Here is an 18,998-nt window from a genome sequence, read left to right on the forward strand (position 1 = left end):
TCTGGCAGCGGGTCGATAGCTGCCTGTGTTTTGTAGATCAGCGGTTTGTGTTGCAGGGAAACGGAGAGATCACCTCTCGGCTCAGCACGTTGTCCGCTTGGGGAAACAGTGTAAATCATCAGAATGGACAGTTTGGATCGTTTTAACGCGTCGGAGAAAGCCGAAGCGTCCGAACTTCAACGGATGATCGCTGTGGAGCAGCAGAAAGCGCAATTTCAGGCCCAGGTCGGTTGTGTTCGGTGCTTCAGCGTCCATTTTTGTAAACGTCACGGTGATATTAAAGCTATATTTTTTTAAGTTATATATATATATATATATATATATATATATATATATATATATATATATATATATATATATATATATATATATATATAGTGGTGTAGTCTACATTTTTGAAGTGGGTAGACTGTGTTTTTGCCCGTCATCAAACCCGTGCATTGCGCCCCGGTTATTAACATTTTTAACACCATAACAACAAATATATCTATACTGTCCATCTGATCATTTATATTCTATATTTGCCACTATAAATGTGAGAAATGTGTCAGAATGTAAGTAAGTAATTTGCACCAATTGCAAAATACAGTATACAACAGTAAATCTAAAAGAGTGATTAAAAAATATAAAGATCAAATACATTTATTTTTTGGCATAACCTAATTTACCAAAGAAATTTAATCAGGTCATAAACCAGGATTAAACAATGATTAAATCCAGCCAAAAAGTATCATATGCAAGCTACTGTGCATTGTTTAACAGTAAATAAGACAACTTTAAGTCACCGTCACTCAAAAAAAAAATGACTGTGACTCCTTGTTAAGAAAGAAAAGTTCTCTTAACAATAATAAGGAGCAGATTATTGCCTCCCAACTAAGTATATTGCAAGAGTTCACTTTTCCTCCCTCTATTTAGTATCGGATATGAGCCTGTACTGTCAAATTCAGCAGCTGCAAGATTCACCCTTCATATAATCCGCATGGCCCCACGTTGTTTGTGGACAGTTTAGACGCATAAACAAAAACAAAACAGAACACACCAACATGAGCATGCACTGGCTGCAGAGCCTCACACCTCCTACCACAATCTCTGTTGAAATTGACAGTCCATCATCAGGTCCAGACGGGGGACTGGAACCTGTAGGCTTTGTGGTCCATAAGGAATCAGAATCAGAAGACGTTTATTGCCATTGCCAGTGAACAGGATTCACAGACTAGGAATTTGCTTCGGTACAATGGTGCAACATTAAGAAGAGATAAAATGCTAGAATAAAATATAACATATGTGTCAATATAAGATAAAAAAAAAAAGAAATATGAAATATGAAAGGCTGTGTGCAACAGAAAAAACAGAGAAAGAAAAAACAGTGCAGTGGGAGGAGTGCAATTAAAAACCAAAGTACATTGTCTAAAGTGACCTTTGATAAAATGATAAAGTGACAGAGTTAAGCTTAAGGTGACTGAGTTATGAGGTGTTCATGAGTCTAACGGCAGAGGGGAAGAAACTGTTCTTATGGCGGGAGGTTCTGGTCCGGATGGACCGTAGCCTGCTGCCCGAGGGGAGTGGTTTGAATAGACTGTGTGCAGGGTGAGAAGGGTCAGCTGTGATCCGACCTGCTCGGCCCAGAGTCCTGGAGACGTGCAGGTCGTGGAGAGATGGAAGGCTACAGCCGATCACCTTCTCAGCAGAGGCCACAATGCGCTGCAGTCTGTGTCTGTCCCTGGCTGTGGCCCCGGCGTACCACACCGTGATGGAGGAGCAGAGGATGGACTCGATGATGGCCATGTAGAACTGCACCATCAGCTGGACAGGCAGCTTGGCCTTCTTCAGCTGCCGCAGGAAGTACATCCTCTGCTGGGCCTTCTTGATGAGGGAGCTGATGGTTGACTCCCACTTGAGGTCCTCGGTGATGGTGGTACCAAGGAAGCGGTGACAGACCACAGTGGTGATGGGGCTGTTGGTGAGGTCGAGGGAGGGCGGGGGGGCTGTGGCTTTCCTGAAGTCCACGATCATCTCCACTGTTTTCTGGGCATTGAGCTCCAAGTTGTTGCTGCTGCACCAGGTCACCAGCCGGTCCACCTCCCTCCTGTAAGCAGACTCATCCCCATCCGAAATGAGTCCGATGAGGGTGGTGTCGTCCGCAAACTTGATGAGCTTTACAGAGTCGTGGCTGGAGGTGCAGCAGTTAGTGTACAGGGAGAAGAGCAGAGGGGAAAGGACACAGCCCTGTGGAGATCCTGTGCTGAGAGCCCGAGTGTTCGAGACATTCTTTCCCAGCCTCACACGCTGACTCCGGTCCGTCAGGAAGTCTGTGATCCACCTGCAGGTGGAGTTGGGCATGTGGAGCAGAGAAAGCTTGTCCTGGAGCAAAGCTGGAAGGATGGTGTTGAATGCAAAGCTGAAGTCCACAAACAGGATCCTAGCGTAGGTTCCTGGGGAGTCCAGGTGCTGCAGGTGGAGTGCAGGGCCAGGTTTATGGCGTCATCTGCAGACCTGTTGGCTCTGTAGGCAAACTGCAGGGGGTCCAGGAGGGGGTCGGTGATGGACTTCAGGTGGGATAAAACCAGGCGTTCGAAGGTCTTCATGACTACAGATGTGAGAGCCACGGGTAGTCATTAAGTCCAGTGACGCGTGGTTTCTTGGGGACTGGAACTATGATTGAGGACTTGAAACAGACTGGAACATGGCATGACTCCAGGGAGGTGTTGAAGATCCCCATGAAGACTGGGGCCAGCTCATCAGCGCAGTGTCTCAGGGTGGCAGGAGAGACACAGTCTGGGCCCGGGGCCTTACGTGGATTCAGCCTTTTGAAATGTCTCCTCACGTCATCCTCTTGGACCAAGAGGGCAACAGGGGGAGTGGGGAGAGCAGCAGTGAGAGGGGGGAGGTCCAGAGTGTTTGAATATCCAGTTGTGTGTGGGGTGGGGAGGTGTGAGTCCTTGTCTTCAAAGCGTGAATAGAAGACGTTCAGGTCGTTGGCCAGCTTCAGGTCGTCAATAGAACGAGGTGCTTTGGGCTTGTAGTTGGAATCTCTTTCAGCCCCCTCCACACAGAGGCTGAGTCGTTGGCAGAGAACCTTTGCTGCAGACATGAACTGTACATGGATTTAGCCTTTGCCACCTCCTTGCTAAATCTGTACTTTGCACCTCTATAGCTGTCTCTGTCTCCTTCTCTGAAAGCCACCTCTTTCTGCTGACGGAGCTGCTGGAGTTTAGGTGTGAACCAGGGCTTGTCACTCACCCATATTGGCCTCTCTTCATTGGCTTCCTGTTAATTCTAGAATAGAATTTAAAATTCTTCTTCTTACTTATAAGGTTTTGAATAATCAGGTCCCATCTTATCTTAGAGACCTCATAGTACCATATCACCCCAATAGAGCGCTTCGCTCTCAGACTGCAGGCTTACTTGTAGTTCCTAGGGTTTGTAAGAGTAGAATGGGAGGCAGAGCCTTCAGCTTTCAGGCTCCTCTCCTGTGGAACCAGCTCCCAATTCAGATCAGGGAGACAGACACCCTGTCTACTTTTAAGATTAGGCTTAAAACTTTCCTATTTGAAAAAGCTTATAGTTAGAGATGGATCAGGTGACCCTGAACCATCCCTTAGTTATGCTGCTATAGACTTAGACTGCTGGGGGGTTCCCATGATGCACTGAGTGTTTCTTTCTCTTTTTGCTCTGTATGCACCACTCTGCATTTAATCATTAGTGACTGATCTCTGCTCCCCTCCACAGCATGTCTTTTTCCTGGTTCTCTCCCTCAGCCCCAACCAGTCCCAGCAGAAGACTGCCCCTCCCTGAGCCTGGTTCTGCTGGAGGTTTCTTCCTGTTAAAAGGGAGTTTTTCCTTCCCACTGTTGCCAAGTGCTTGCTCACAGGGGGTCGTTTTGACCATTGGGGTTTTTCCGTAATTATTGTATGGCCTTGCCTTACAATATAAGGTGCCTTGGGGCAACTGTTTGTTGTGATTTGGCGCTATATAAATAAAATTGATTTGATTTGATTGTTATATCTCACCCTGGTACGCTGTGGGATGATGCTGTCTTCACAGAAATGAATATATGACGTCACAGTGTCCGTGTAGTAATCTAGACTGTCTGTTGAAGCCTCAAACATATCCCAATCCGTGGTGGCCAAGCACGCGCGTAGCTCCTCTACAGCTTCATTGCTCCACACTTTAGACGTCCTCACAACAGGTTTAGAGAGTTTAAGTCTCTGTCTGTACGTGGGGATCAAGTGGACCATCACGTGATCTGAGAGTCCCAAAGCTGCACGGGCCACCGCGCCGTAGGCGCCAGCCACTGTCGTGTAACAATGATCTAACGTGCTCCCTTCTCTGGTCGGGCATTTAACAAACTGTTTGTATTTTGGTAATTTCTGACTGAGATTCCCTTTGTTAAAATCACCGAGAATTATAACAAGAGAGTCCGGAAAGTCTCTCCACGCTCATAATCTGATCCGCGAGCGCGCGCTCGGCCTCGTGCACGTCCGCGTTCGGTGGAATATACACAGAGCAAAGTATGAAAGAGTTAATCTCACGTGGAGAGTAGAACGGTCTGCAGTTTATGAGGAGATATTCCAGAGAGGGACAGCAGTGTTGGGAGATCACAGTCACATTGGAGCACCAGGAGTTGTTGATATAGAAGGAGAGTCCTCCACCTCTTGTTTTTCCACCAGAGAGTGCTCGGTCTCTGTCTGCGCGGAGGAGTTGGAATCCCTCTAGTTGGAGCGCACAGTCCGGTGCCTATGCATTTAACCACGTCTCCGTGAAGCACAGTACACAAGATGAGGAGAAATCTCTGTTATTCTTCATCAGGAGTGCCAGCTTATCCATCTTGTTGTGGAGTGAGCGGACGTTGGAGAGAAATATCCCAGGTAGGGGCGTGCGCGTGCCCCTTCGTCTGAGGCGCACGAGAGCTCCAGCTCGTTTTCCTCTCCGCCGTCGTCTCACTTTTTTGGCCAAAAAGTGAACCAGTTCAGCTGCAGGCACTAAAAAAACTGGCGTAATGTCTGTGGGTGTTGATGATTTGATGTTTAGAAGCTCCTCGCGGGTGTAGGGACACGATGACACATGATTCACGCACAAAAACAGACAAAACAGGGAGCACCAGAATATCAGGGCACCTTCACGTGGCGCCATCTTGGAAGGGAAACCTACCCAGTATAAACAAGCTAGTATTAGTATACGTTAAGTTCCATTAAAACAGCAGCTAGGCTGAAGGACAGAAGCTAGCTCCCAGAAAATTCACATACAATGAAAATATGGTAGATGCTTTACTTTGCAGAAACCTTTTCAACCCATGACAAAAACATTGTAGGCCAAATCAGTGGCACAAAAGTATAGTATGAAGACAACCAACTAACTAACTAAGACAACCATGCAACTACTGGGAGTATGCCACTTACCAATTCCAGTCATTTTAAAACTACACTATCCAACAGCCAACGGGACTCAAGCTCAAGAGACATCTGTAGATTATGGGCAAAACTCTATTATTTTTTAAAAAGCTGTTTCATTTTATATTTTAACAATAAATGAACGGATCATTAAAAATGTCCACGAATCAAAGTCAAAAGACATTTGCACAAGTAGAAGCTCTCCACTTATTGTGCTCAAATTCATATTTTAGAAATGACTCTGTCCTGATAACAACATTAAAGGCAACTACATATTTTGTCAAAATTACAAGTTGAAATGAGCATTAAAAAAAATTCATCAAGAGGGTTATGTCACAGAAATCCTACCTTACAGTCACTGCAGTCATTGTTAAATTATTTCCTGTTGCATTTATAATAAACATTTGTATTTATTTACAGTGTCTGTTTTTCTGGTTGAAATGAGATATAAATAATCTACCAGACTTAAAAAAAGTACAAATTTCCATGTTATTTTGTCTAAAAATAAATGTCCGAGGTTCCTTATGTTAAACAAGAAATTATCTAATCTGAAATAACAGGTGGTTTTAATTTACAGATGAAAGGTTTCTAAAGAACCATTTATTGATTTATTTAGCTATTTTAATTACAAGTGTTTTAAACTTTTTTAACAGTAATCAGAAATTCTGAGGTAACAACAACAAAAAAACATTTCCAAGGATTTTTCTTCATAAAACTGCTCCATAAATGAGCAGTCCTGTGACACGTTTGTTTTGTACAGATCAGTGGTTTATTTCTACACCACTAGTCTTCCGTGTTTTGGCCCGACGCGTTGTTCCTATTGGACAACGCAAAGGTACATCACGGCTCAGAAAGTTGGATTGGCTTGAACTTTGTCTACGTCAGCCTGCCGACAAGCGGCAATGCGCGCTCCCGTCAGCATCTAAAAAGCAACGCGTCTCATTGAAAATAATGCTTTTTAGACCGTTTTTTGACACGCCTGACGTATTCAGTGTGAAAGGCCCATTAGCTTAGTGAACAAATACAAAACTAGCTGTCGTAGGCTAGCCCACTTACCAGAAATGCAGACAGCGCCAGGTTTATCTCCTCCACTCAGGGTGCAAACTTCATCAATCGGCCCTGAAGCAGCAGGTGGACGTTTTGGGAAAAAAAAAAAAAATCTAAAACCGAGGCCTGTTTTCTTTTCATTTTTTCGGGTAATAATCACCATCGATACTTCCAGTATTATTCTTGTTTGTGTGCGGCTTTCGCGCTGATTAGCTGGTAGCCCCGCCCCATCTCTCTATGAGCCAATTAAAACTCTTATCTAGCAGCGCGAGCGGGGGTGGGACGGTGCACTCTGCAGTGATGGACGCCTGATGGCTGTCTTTTAAAGGGAGAAATAAAATTACAGTCAGTAAGCGCTTATTTATACCGTCACGTTCCCCGGGGCAATTTGAAGTGGGTAGACGGAAATTCCCGGTCATTTTAGGTGAGTAGACGGCGTCTACCTGCATTCCACGTAGACTACACCACAGTATGTATGTATATATATATATATAATATGCTTGGTTTGGGGAATTTGAATTAGTTAAATGATTCACTGACGCTTGCTGTGCCGCACGATGGCGACATCTGGTGGTCAAATGAACGAGCTGCAATACTAAAGAGTCTTGATCCATAAAGATGCTGAAATAAAATAACAGTTCCAGTTGAACAGTTGTTCCAGTTTCCCAAATCTCACGAATTGTTTTTCCCCCGATATTTTCTCTTCTGTTTGAATTCCTTGTGACTGTCACAATCTGTGTTTAGTTTTGGGTCCAAACTCAGAGATCACATTCTAACTGTTGTTCCTGACTATTTGAATATCTTTGGAATTTGCGACATATTATGAAGCTATTTTTATGCTGTGGGACAAAGTGATCTGTGTCACATGTTGGTGATGATTTTCATGTTCGCTGTAGGTGCATAATTTCACGGATGTGTGCTGGGATAAGTGTGTGGACAGTCCCGGATCGAAGCTGGACTACAGGACGGAGACGTGCTTGGTGAACTGTGTGGAGCGCTTCATTGACACCACCCTAACCATCACCAACCGCTTCTCACAGATGGTGCAGAAAGGCACGCATTAATGTCGGACTGCAGATGCTACCGCGATGCTGCAACACTGTATAAATGCCATTTTAACAGAAGATAACACAACAGACGTCCTTTGATAACTTGGTTTTTGTCCGGTGCTGTACTAGTTAACTTGAAGCTGTGACTTGGGAAACCTTCATATGCTGTAAATTACATGTAAAAATACCAGTTTGAAGTGTGTTTACTTGCAGCGATTGTGTGATCAGTAAATTGGGCTCAGCATGCTCACATTCAGCAACATGGTGAGTTTCTGGAGATTTTTTTTTTTTTTAATGAAATCAGAGGGGGGGTTTCTATTTTTAAAGTGGTTTTGGTTCAGTGTCGAGATGTAATGGTGCAAAGACAGATTCAAGAACAAAAAAACAGCTTGACCTTTGACCTCATACAAATGGTTTAATATGAAAATGTTGTGGAAGACATGTTGCTGCACATTTTCTTTTTGGTTAGGTGCAGATCAGTTCCACCCTGAATTTGGATAGCATCCTCACCCACCTCCCCATCCCTAAACATTGCAGCTTTTTAAGGTTAAAGGTCATATTTTTCTGTGCAATGAGTCCAGTCGAACACCTGCTTTTGGTTTTAATTCTAGGATCTCAATTCACAATTTCAAGGGCTTACTCAAAAATACATAAAATTTTCCCCTTGTTCATGTAAAACTAAAGATTAAAGTGTGGAAGCCCTGAGTTACAAAAGCAGGTTATGGTGCAGTAACATCAGTGGCATTTCCGTAATTGTTCAATAGCAGTTTTCAAACTACAGCCCCAATTCCAATGAAGTTGGGACGTTGTGTAAAATGTAAATAAAAACAGAATGCAATGATTTACAAATCCTCTTCAACCTATATTCAATTGAATACACCACACAGACAAGATATTTAATGTTCAAACTGATGAACTTTATTGTTTTTGTGCAAATATTTGCTCATTTTGAAATGAATGCCTGCAACGCGTTTCAAAAAAGCTGGGACAGTGGTATGTTTACTACTGTGTTACATCACTTTTCCTTCTAACACTCAATAAGCGTTTGGGAACTGAGGACACTGATTGTGAGTATCATGATTGGGTATAAAAGGAGCATCCTCAAAAACTCAGCCATTCACAAGCAAAGATGGGGTGAGGATCACCACTTTGTGAACAACTGCATGAAAAAATAGCCCAACAGTTTAAGAACAATGTTTCTCAATGTTCAATTGCAAGGAATTCAGGAATTCCATCATCTACAGTCCACAGTATAATCAGAAGATTCAGAGAATCTGGAGAACTTTATGCATATAAACAACAAGGCCGAAAACCAACATTGAATGCCCGTGACATTTGATCCCTCAGGTGGCACTGCATTAAAAACAGACATCATTGTGTAAAGGATCTTGCCGCGGGGGCTCAGGAACACTTGAGAAAACCATTGTCAGTTAATACAGTTTGTCGCTACATCTACAAGTGCAACTTAAAACTCTACCATGCAAAGCAAAAGCCGAACAACAACATCCAGAAATGCTGCCGCCTTGTCTGGGCCTGAGCTCATTTGAAATGGACAGACGCAAAGTGGAAAAGTGTGCTGTGGTCTGATGAGTCCACATTTTAAATTGTTTTTGGAAACCATGGACGTTGTGTCCTCTGGACAAAAGAGGAAAAAGACCATCCAGATTGTTACCAGCGCAAAGTTCAAAAGCCAGCATCTGTGATGGTATGGGGGGGTGTTAGTGCCCATGGCATGGGCAACTTACACATCTGTGATGCGCCATCAATGCTGAAAGGTACATCCAGGTTTTGGAGCAACACATGCTGCCATCCAAGCAACGTCTTTTTCAGGGACGTCCCTGCTTATTTCAGCAAGACAATGCCAAGCCACATTCTGCACATGTTACAACAGTGTGGCTTCATAGTAAAAGAGTGCAGGTGGCGCATTATGAAGCACAAAATATGACAACGGAGACCCCGGACTGTTGAACAACTGAAGTCATACATCAGCAAGAATGGGAAAGAATTCCACCTACAAAGCTTCAACAATTAGTGTCCTCAGTTCCGAAACGCTTATTGAGTGTTGTTAGAAGGAAAGGTGATGTAACACAGTGGTAAACATACCACTGTCCCAGCTTTTTTGAAACGTGCTGCAGGCATCCATTTCAAAATGAGCAAATACTTGCACAAAAACAATAAAGTTTATCAGTTTGAACATTAAATATCTTGTCTTTGTGGTGTATTCAACTGAATATAGGTTGAAGAGGATTTGCAAATCATTGTATTCTGTTTTTATTTACATTTTACACAACGTCCCAACTTAATTGGAATTGAGGTTGTAAAAAGTGTTCTGCATATTAGTGGAAGGTCTGTTATGATGAAGAAATTAGGATGACATACAGATTATATGGATGATGGCAACAGGTCAGGACTCTATCCACCAGATATTTGGCAAAGTTGTTTTCTGCAGAGCACAACCTGCACCCCCCCCCCCCCCTTTTTTTTTTTTTTTTTTTGTGGTTACGGAGTAGTGGCTGAATTTTGAGTGCAGCAAAGATTCCGTTTCAAACGGCGTTTGTATTTAAGCCTGTGGAAATTTGAGTATTGACACCAAAATTGCAGTGTACAGCCAACAGGTTATGAGATTTAATTTAATATCTAGAGGGAAAGTTGGAATATGTCGTACATAATTTTGTTTTCAATTTTTGAATGTATCATGAATTGAGGAGGTTTTCCATGTTCACATCTTGTCAAAAAGATCTCTGCAAGCTATACTTTGACAGTTCACTTGAATTTGGCTCACAGTATCCCCACCCATCACGTAGTCACGACACCGCTGCAACACTGTTACTAAACGCAGAATTAACACAAGACACTGCTACAACTTCATCAGTCACTTAGAATTGTGGCAGCCAGTATGAAATGTTACAAGGCCAGTATGACACGCCACCACATTTAAATATGTCAACAAGACCTAGCGTCCCAAATTCAGTTAGAGATACCGGGTTTGTTGCGTATTTTCATCACTGAAATGGGGACAATGATTATGAATGATGCTGAAGAGGTGGAAGAGTATCGCAGTCACAGGCTCTTGAATGTTTCTTGTTGGTTTCTTGGAGGTATCTGGAGGACTTGGTGTTGCAGTCATGACATCATCTTATTTGTTCATGGCCGTTTACAACAAGATGCACCAGTACGTTGACACGGCAAGATAGTGGATCATTTTTTGACATTTCAAAGAAAATCATGGTGCGTCATCACGGGTTGAGCTCACGATGTACCACAGTGAAGTCCATGATATCAACAGGACTTTCCAAGTCTTTGATTTGCCTGGGGTGCGGCACGCTTCAAGTTAAAACACAGTGAAGATAGAAATCCCCTTTGAATTATCTTGGCTGAGAGAGGTTGTGCAATTTAAGAACATTTCCAACTAAATTGTGAGGCTGTTGATGTTTTGAACTGCTCTGAGTGCAGATTTGATGGAAGTTTCAATCCAGCCGTGAGGTGTAGCCGTATGTTCTCCTGCAAAATGGACCCTGCCTTCACTTTGAAACAGTTCTTGGGTGTACTGCCCCTGCTGGTAGGGTGTAAAGAGGGCGAAGGCTCCCAGACTGTAAGGATCCAAGCCCCATTTCTTCACCAGTCCACCTGTCCACAGAGACCTGATGTTTTCTCCATGGATCTTCACCAGGTCCTCCAGGACCACTGCCATCAGGTCTTGGTCACTCAATCCTTGGAAGAGAGTTGAATCATCAGAACACGTGTAGGATGCCAAGAGCACCCCTTGTTTCGTGCCTGGGAAGCTGTGACTGGGATAGTAGATGAAGCGCGAGGCCCGATCTGTGATGCTCTTCCCTCCTCTGATGCCCTCTTTCTCCCAGAAGCGCTCCCTGAAATTGAGTATCACCTTGGTGGCGCTGGTGTAATGGATGGAGCGCAGGGCCTCCATCTTTTCACTAGAGAGTGGTGGCAAGAAGTTGATGAACAGTGTGGCCTTGGCTGTGGTGGTCACCAAGGCATAGTCAACAGTTAGGTTGGTCGTGGAGCTTAAATTATGCCGGTCTGTGTATGATACAGTCACATTGCTGCCACCTGATTGGTTGATGAGGTTAACCCTAGCGTTGAAAAAGATGGTGGCATTTAATACCTGGTAGAAAGCTCTCGGGAGGTGTTCAAAACCATCGGCCACTTCAAAGTACCTGGTAAAAGACAATAAATAAAAGTAAATGCCTCAAAAAGATTATGGCTTCTGGCTGGGTCCATTATCAGAATAGGAAAAAGTACAAATAAGCAACAAACACTGCAAGTTTTCCTGGGCTAGGTCTATGACATTTTAATTCTTAGCCACTGCAGTTAAATGATGTAGTCAACTGGTTTCCTGAAACCACATGATGCATCTGTAAATGATGCCAATGCCATTAGCACCCAAATTCGTACATCAAATGTTTAATCAGATATCTGACCAATAGTCAGTTACCCCGATAGCTGCAACTGGTGTGTAATTTGGATGAACTATTGCTGCATTCTATTTACCTCAAATGTCATAAATCACGAGTGGGAATGACATCACACCCAAGGTACATGGGTTCCGGTTTCCGCACACTGCCACAAGTTGGAAAATTTGGAGACTGGAATGCATCAAATATATTCAGTCTATCAAAGACTTCATAATTTAGGGGTTTGTAGTGTGGTGTAGCCCATCATTGTCAGCAACATTTAAGAGGTTAGCCTGTGGCGCACACGCAATGTACTATTCAGATAGAATTCAGCAAGTCGCATCACCACCTGTGGTTGCAATGTGTGTCCGGCTCTATATGCAAACCTGTTTCACATATAAATGTCCACCACTGGTGATTAGACTGTGTTCCCTGGTTTACACTTGTTAAGAAGCCAAGATGTGCACATCTGCTATCCCGGCAGGACCCCTGCCGTGCGATGTCTGAGTGATTGTTCTCAAAGCTGTCTGGATAACATGTATTCGGTCTGTCCACTCACCGCACTGTGGCAGGAGCAGACAAAGCTCTGCCCCATGCTGTTTGTGTAAACAGCGGGCTTGTCCTTTGATGTTTTACTGTCAGGACCCCAGTGGAATAAAGGTCCCCTGACACAAGTGCGTGAATCAAAGACATGCTTGTGTCAGGGGGCCTCAACGAGTTGGGCCAAGCCATATAGAGGGTTTTCATGTGACGTATCGGTCACGTCATTTTGTGTCCCGCGGCCAATCTGGATTACGACGCGGTGGCCACTGATACGCTACGTGCATTTGGCAAACACTTGCAGAAGCTTCAACGTCAGTGTGAAGAAGCCTCACGGCGCCGTGGCGCTGAGAGAGATCCGCCGCTACCAGAAATCCACTGTTCCCAGAATTTTATCTTATTTTATTCGGCAATAAAATTATATAAGAATACATAAAAATACTGCCGAGGATAACACAAGAACACTTCCAATATGGATGCTTATTTGCATTGTGGTCCTCGAGCACCGAGCTAATGCTCCGCAAGCTGCCCTTCTAGCGCCTGGTGAGAGAAATCGCTCAGGACTTCAAGACGACCTCCGCTTTCAGAGCTCTGCTGTGATGCTCTGCAGGAGGCCGGCGAGGCTGACCTGGTCGGCAGCTTCCTAGTTCACAATATCGCAGTATGACACTGTCGCCAGTTCGTTACATCACCACTAAATTCACTATCTGGTATAAGATACGGATCCACTGAACCAACTGCTACACATCTATCACGATAACAGCTTTACCTCGAGGACTTAAAGCATCATAATAACCGTACATTCTCTCCATTTTTCTATCACACGCCAGCCTCCTTGTAATCCAGAATGGAGACGGCATCTGTCCTGCAGCAAATCGGGCACGTGATTGAAAACCCTCTATAAAGCCTATATGTATGTGAATGTTTTTCCAGTGTGCTTTTCAGCAAATAAAGTGATACACTATGCGTTGTTAAAATGTAGAAATTTCTTTCTTTCTCCTGGCTCACAAGCCAGTATTAGTGGCACCCTTACACAAATAGTACATTGTGCGTTACTTCACACATAAAAACATCATAGTACCATGTCCACAGACAACAGAAGGATAGTGTTATGTGCTGGATTTATCAAAGTGAACACACACAGAAATGCTTAAAAAAAAGACTACAGCTTTCACTACTGTTGATGTTTGGAGTAGCCATCTTGGATTGTAAACTTGGGGTATGAACCAGTTGTTGGAAAGGTGACTTCAATATTCCAAAGTCCCATTGGTCTGAAGGTCAATCAGGCTAGACATGGAACCTGTGTAATGTCTTACAGAAACGCCCCTGATCGTGGAGGAGCATGCTAGTGGGCACCCGAAAATTTAGCACTTCCCTGCTGCCAGGCCAGGAGCCAAACAAGGATGTGCCATGGAGAAACTTTCAAATCCCAAGGAAGATTAGAGAATGGAAAGGTGTTACTGGTGTTGCAAACAATTTTTTGGTAGCACCGCTGCTGCTGCATGCTGTTAGCCTGCCAGCTAACTAACTGACTCGTCTTCTTTAGGGACTTTTGAACCAATGGATCTTTAGAATAATGATCTGTTCCTGTTGGAATTACAACTTCAGGGAATGTTCTTTGGAGGGGTGGGGTGTAATTGGGGAAATTTGATCTAAAGTACAAATGGAACACACCATGAAAAATGTTTTTAGCCATTGTGACTAAAAGCAGCCAACGTCTTTTAGTGTAATGGCATTTCATTAGCATTTGGCTACATTGCTAATATGTAGTGTGAGCTCAGGCTTTCAGATGATCCTCATGTTTTGTTAACCCACTGAAGGCAGAGGTGTAGCAATACACTGTATTACAATAATCATATGAAACTGTATTTTGAAATGAGTATCATGATATTATTTAAAAACAATAAACAACTGCTGAGTTTCTAAATAACAAATGTTGATTAAAGATATGCAACAGATAACATCTAACATTACAGATTATAATCCAGAATATTTTTTTTCTACCATCCTTTTCTGTTGCATCTGGATCCTCATTTCAAATCCCACATCAGAGCTACAGGCTGCCCAGGATTTGAAGTTGAATTGATGGAGCTTACTCGATGTTGTCGTCGATGTCTGACTGAATGTACAGGATCTCGATCAGTGAGAGGTAGAAGAGGCTGTTTTCGTTGAGGATGTCCCCGATCATCCTTAAAGCACCACGGCTCAGGTTGCCCTCCTTCACTAGATATTCCTGTTGGTGGGCAACAGTATCATAATGTTGATCCCTCCACCAAAGTTGAACAATCCTGAAATTTTGCATGGGAATAAAAATGTTGCACATTTGATGACTCTATTTCTTGCAATACAGCAACATCACCCCAGTAGACCCTGATTTGTATATCTGGATTGCCTATAATGTGTCTTGTACCATTAAAAGTTGTTTACCTCTGGTTTTACACCCAAGAAGTCAACCATCGATTTCATTCTAACTCTGCAAGTACTCACTGAAAACAAGGGCTACTTAGCAGCCTTTGATTCATTTCACCTGCTGTGGGAGACATCCTGAAAATACATGGGATCCCCAACAAATTACTGGACATCATAGCCAGCCTATACACAGGTACTGTGAGAGCTGTGCAGGCTGAAGGCAGAGTTCTCCAATTTCTTCCCAGTCAGTTCTGGCATCAGAGTCTTGTTCTGGCTTCTGTTTGTTCAGCAAATACATGGACTGGCTGATGGGAAGGGTTGAAGAGTCATTTTAGGCACCTTTTGTTGGTGAATCACTTGGATTGTGAGGGGACATCAGCGTTCACATTTTGACAATGTGGCTGGTTTCTCTATGCAAGATCCAACACATAGGTGACAGGGTGTTGAGGACCCAGTGGCTATCGAACACCAAGTGGAGACCCACACTTCACCTGGCTGCAGCACATAGCTGGATTTTTATCAAGAGGTTGTCTGCATGGGTGGTAGTCATCCAGGATCCATGTTGGTTCTGTGGTGTTGTGGATGTTTTGAAGTGCAGAATGTAACCTGTCGAGTTGAGCTCCCATGCGCTGAACGTAATCAGATGTTTTTTCTGTTACAAGCTTCCAGGCTTAATCTGCTGTATGTTATTTCCTCTGCGAGTTTTCTGGTTCAGACACAACCGACCGTATATTCCTCAGTGAGCTGTTAGGTTCGTAATGTTAAAGTTATTGATCGTGTTTTTCCTGCAGTGTGAGCTCCAGCTCTTAATATTACTTCAGTTATTTAAAGTGGATCATTTGTGTTTTTCCACAGTCGTGCCTTCATGCCTTTTTCTTCAACCCAGACATATTCTGCAGACCGCCTGGTGTGTCTTCACACGCAACGTTTAGCATTATCTGCTGTTATCTTCAGAGTCTGTTCTGCTCCGCGCTGTGCAGCAATTCCAGCAGTAATTCAGTCCTTGGAATCCGTTCTACTCCGTGTTGTCCAGCTATATCAACTGTTATTCCAGGGGTGGCCAAGTTCGGTCCCCGAGAGCCACCTTCCTGACACTCTTAGGTGTCTCCCTGCTCCAACACACCTGAATCCAATGAAAGGCTCATTAAAAGTCAGCTAACGAGTCTTTCATTGGATTCAGGTGTGTTGGAGCAGGGAGACACCTAAGAGTGTCAGGAAGGTGGCTCTCGGGGACCGAACTTGGCCACCCCTGTATTCAGTTATCACAGTTCGTGTGCATCTGCGCTGTTCAGGAACGATGTGTGCAGTAATCTACCATCTCAGCTGGCTGAACTGTTAAGTTATTTTGTGTCTTCAGTGAGCAGATCTACCAACAGTCTATGTGGGTCTGTACGTAGCTGCCAAAGTTCTCTGTGAATGTAGCTGTGGTTCTGTCTCAGGGTGTAACCATCCAGAGAATTCTGACTCAGCTGTATTGCAGTTTGCAGTGCGCTCTGTGCACGTCGCGAGCCTGGGCAGTAGGAGCAGTCTTCGGACTTCATCAGTCTGCCGCAGATGCACGCCTTTGGGGTGTGTCGTGTAGAACTGAGACTTTAATCCTGAACTTTGATCTGAACTGAAATCCTGAAGGAACAGAGACTTTGATCCTGAACTTTGATCTGAACTCCTGAGTGAACTTTGATCCTGAACTGAAACTCTGAAGGAACTAGAGTTAATTTTGACTTTTCATTTCTAGATGTGTGCCCAAATGCACCTGTACAATCTCACCCGCCCTTTCATTCTCCTCCAGCAGTTAATCCAGTCCCAGCAGTTTTTCAGGCTCGCATTCCCTGGTTTCAGTCACAGTCCTGTTGTCCTGTCTCTCCCGTCGGTCAGGTCCCCTTGGTCCATCCTGTTGTGTCTTCCCGCTGCTCAGTCTTTTGTTCAATTTTGTTATTTCACCTTGCCTGCCTTACTGCTCCCTGCATTTGGGTCAAACGTCCAAACCCGGTCCCCAACCGTAACACTAAGGTGACGACAAGATGCCTTTGGTACTAGGTCTCTTCAGAGGATCTTTAGGTGCCTTTGGAATGACTATCATGCAGCATTTTGGACATGTGGGGCGTTTGTCTGGGCGTGACCCTGTGCGCAGGTCCCTCAGTGTTGAGGACCCCAACAACTGAGAAATGCCAAGGATATGCCTACATTTCACCTGTCTGCAGCAGGTAGATGGCTGCTTTCAGGTGCAGGGATGGACCAGCTGTCTGCAAAGTTGGTTGCCCAGAGCAGTTACATAGTGTGATGACAGCAGCAACCTAATTTATGAAGAAATGCTCCAACATTCTGAACAAGACACCAACCAAGGATGTTCAATATTTTTTATTTTGGCCATAAAATCTGAATATACTCCAACATCTAATCACTTGGTCGCAGATCGAAAGCCTGTCTGCTCACAAAATGTACTTTCCAAAACATTTTGAGGGACGTGGTCCACAGACAGACAAACAAAATAAAACAATGACTTACGTAATTGAAGTTTGTCTCCAGTGCTGATAGTCTGATGTTGGTGTCAAATTACATTTGCATTATGAGTTAAAACTGTTAAGTTTAATGTTTCTTTACCTTTACTGAGTAGGAATCATATTTTTCCAGCGTGGCTTGGCAGCCGAGTGTCTTCAAGTCCTCCCTCACCTGTCCACAGGTCAGATGGCTTAAAAAAACCTGCTTCAGTGTGTGTACACAGTGACGTTTGATTTTTGTGCAAAAACACTTGTGAGGTGCACAAACCTTCCCCAGAGCTCGACTGAAGATCTCAGCAGGTGACCTCCCCCTCTCTGTGTCCTTCAGGGTGTAGTTCAGCACGTCAGGGTTCCGCTGCACTTCGGAGGTTTGTGTAGAACTCCATTTACCAAATAATAAGTGTTGATATCATTTTGGATGAAGCGATTCAGAGAAATTTCCAATTTGGAGGCAAATGAGAGCAGAATCCTGTGAAATAAAGATGAATAACAGTTCATTCAGTTCAAAATAAGAGTTTTTCTTGTCCACATCTTCTGTTCCCAACCTGCAGGTCATGTCCCCCTGAAAGGTTGACGAGAAAAATCTAAATGGACATGTTAGTGGAGAAATCATGCAAACGTTGATACAAGCAGCAAATGTGATGATTCCCAAGGTAGTACTAACCAAATCTAGCTGACTGGATACTTGAAAGTCCAAGGTGATGGCATTTTCCAAGATGATCACCAAAATAGCCTTCTGATTTTTTTTTAAATAGAAATTCTCATACTTGATTGTATGTTATAACAATGGACCTGTTCTATAGCATCACTGAAATCCAAGATAGTGATTTCAATTATTTATCTATCTTGGATGGATAATCCAAGATAGATAAAATATAATACAACAAAATGGAATTTGACATTAATATCATTTTAGTCAATCAAATAGGAGCATTTCTATACAAAAACTGATTATTGGTAGGTAATTTTGGTGGCTATCTTGGAAAATAACCACCATGTTAAATTTTCAAGTGACCAGTCAACCAGATATGGTAAGTAGCATCATGAAAATCACCACCCTGAATTTAGCGCTTGTCCCACCCACTGATCTCTATATAACAACCCGCTAAAGCAAACTGGCGGCCATCTTGCCACTCCCAACTTATGCAGACCGCACATAGACAGCTTATAAGAACGTCAACAATTTCAAATAATAACTGAGCTGATTCTCTCAGTTTTGTTCTTCAGATAATGTAAGATTGATCCCTCCTAATCTATGCATACCATGATTAGCTATTTGATTTATTTTCTTTCTTTCTTTCATTACTTTGACACTTTCTTGCCTTTTATTTTCACTTACTCATATCTAACTGGGACAAATAATTCTAAAAATTGTCATTTTTAATCAAAGTTTATACAAGTTTTGTGGAGTCATCAGCAAGCTTATATATACATATATATATATATATATATATATATATATATATATATATATATATATATATATATATATATATATATATATAACATATATATATGTTGGGAAAGTGTAAGTACACGGACCCACAACAGGGGGCGCAAATGAACGGACAATGGAATAGGTCAAATAACACACTTTACTGTTGTGAATACGCACAACAGGGACAACAGATCACAATAAAGGGACAAAGT

At 43.2% G+C, this 18,998-nt stretch overlaps 2 protein-coding genes across 2 annotated transcripts; one reads left to right on the forward strand and one right to left on the reverse strand.

Moving 5' to 3' along the window:
• The first annotated feature begins 23 nt into the window (after positions 1–23).
• On the forward strand, positions 24–7,750 carry timm8b (translocase of inner mitochondrial membrane 8 homolog B (yeast)). The gene is made up of 2 exons (XM_034168886.1): positions 24–225; positions 7,334–7,750. The coding sequence occupies exons 1-2, from the start codon at positions 124–126 to the stop codon at positions 7,499–7,501; spliced, it is 270 nt and encodes an 89-aa protein (XP_034024777.1). The 5' UTR covers positions 24–123; the 3' UTR covers positions 7,502–7,750.
• A 2,275-nt stretch (positions 7,751–10,025) lies between these two features.
• On the reverse strand, positions 10,026–17,846 carry LOC117509316 (L-amino-acid oxidase-like). The gene is given in 5 exon segments (XM_034168980.1): positions 10,026–11,664; positions 14,538–14,674; positions 17,452–17,520; positions 17,617–17,723; positions 17,726–17,846. Coding segments are annotated over 5 exon segments (1,203 nt in total). The 3' UTR covers positions 10,026–10,895.
• Between the last annotated feature and the right edge of the window lie 1,152 nt (positions 17,847–18,998).

The sequence above is a fragment of the Thalassophryne amazonica genome, chromosome 4 (assembly GCF_902500255.1).
Source record: "Thalassophryne amazonica chromosome 4, fThaAma1.1, whole genome shotgun sequence".
In the NCBI taxonomy this organism is placed as follows: Eukaryota; Metazoa; Chordata; class Actinopteri; order Batrachoidiformes; family Batrachoididae; genus Thalassophryne; species Thalassophryne amazonica.

What these genes read in the sequence shown, in the direction of transcription:
- timm8b (XM_034168886.1), top strand. Translation starts at nt 124, where the DNA reads ATGGACAGTTTGGATCGTTTTAACGCGTCGGAGAAAGCCGAAGCGTCC. An exon ending in AAGCGCAATTTCAGGCCCAG is followed by an intron (nt 226 to 7,333) that starts GTCGGTTGTGTT and finishes TGTTCGCTGTAG; the next exon opens with GTGCATAATTTCACGGATGT.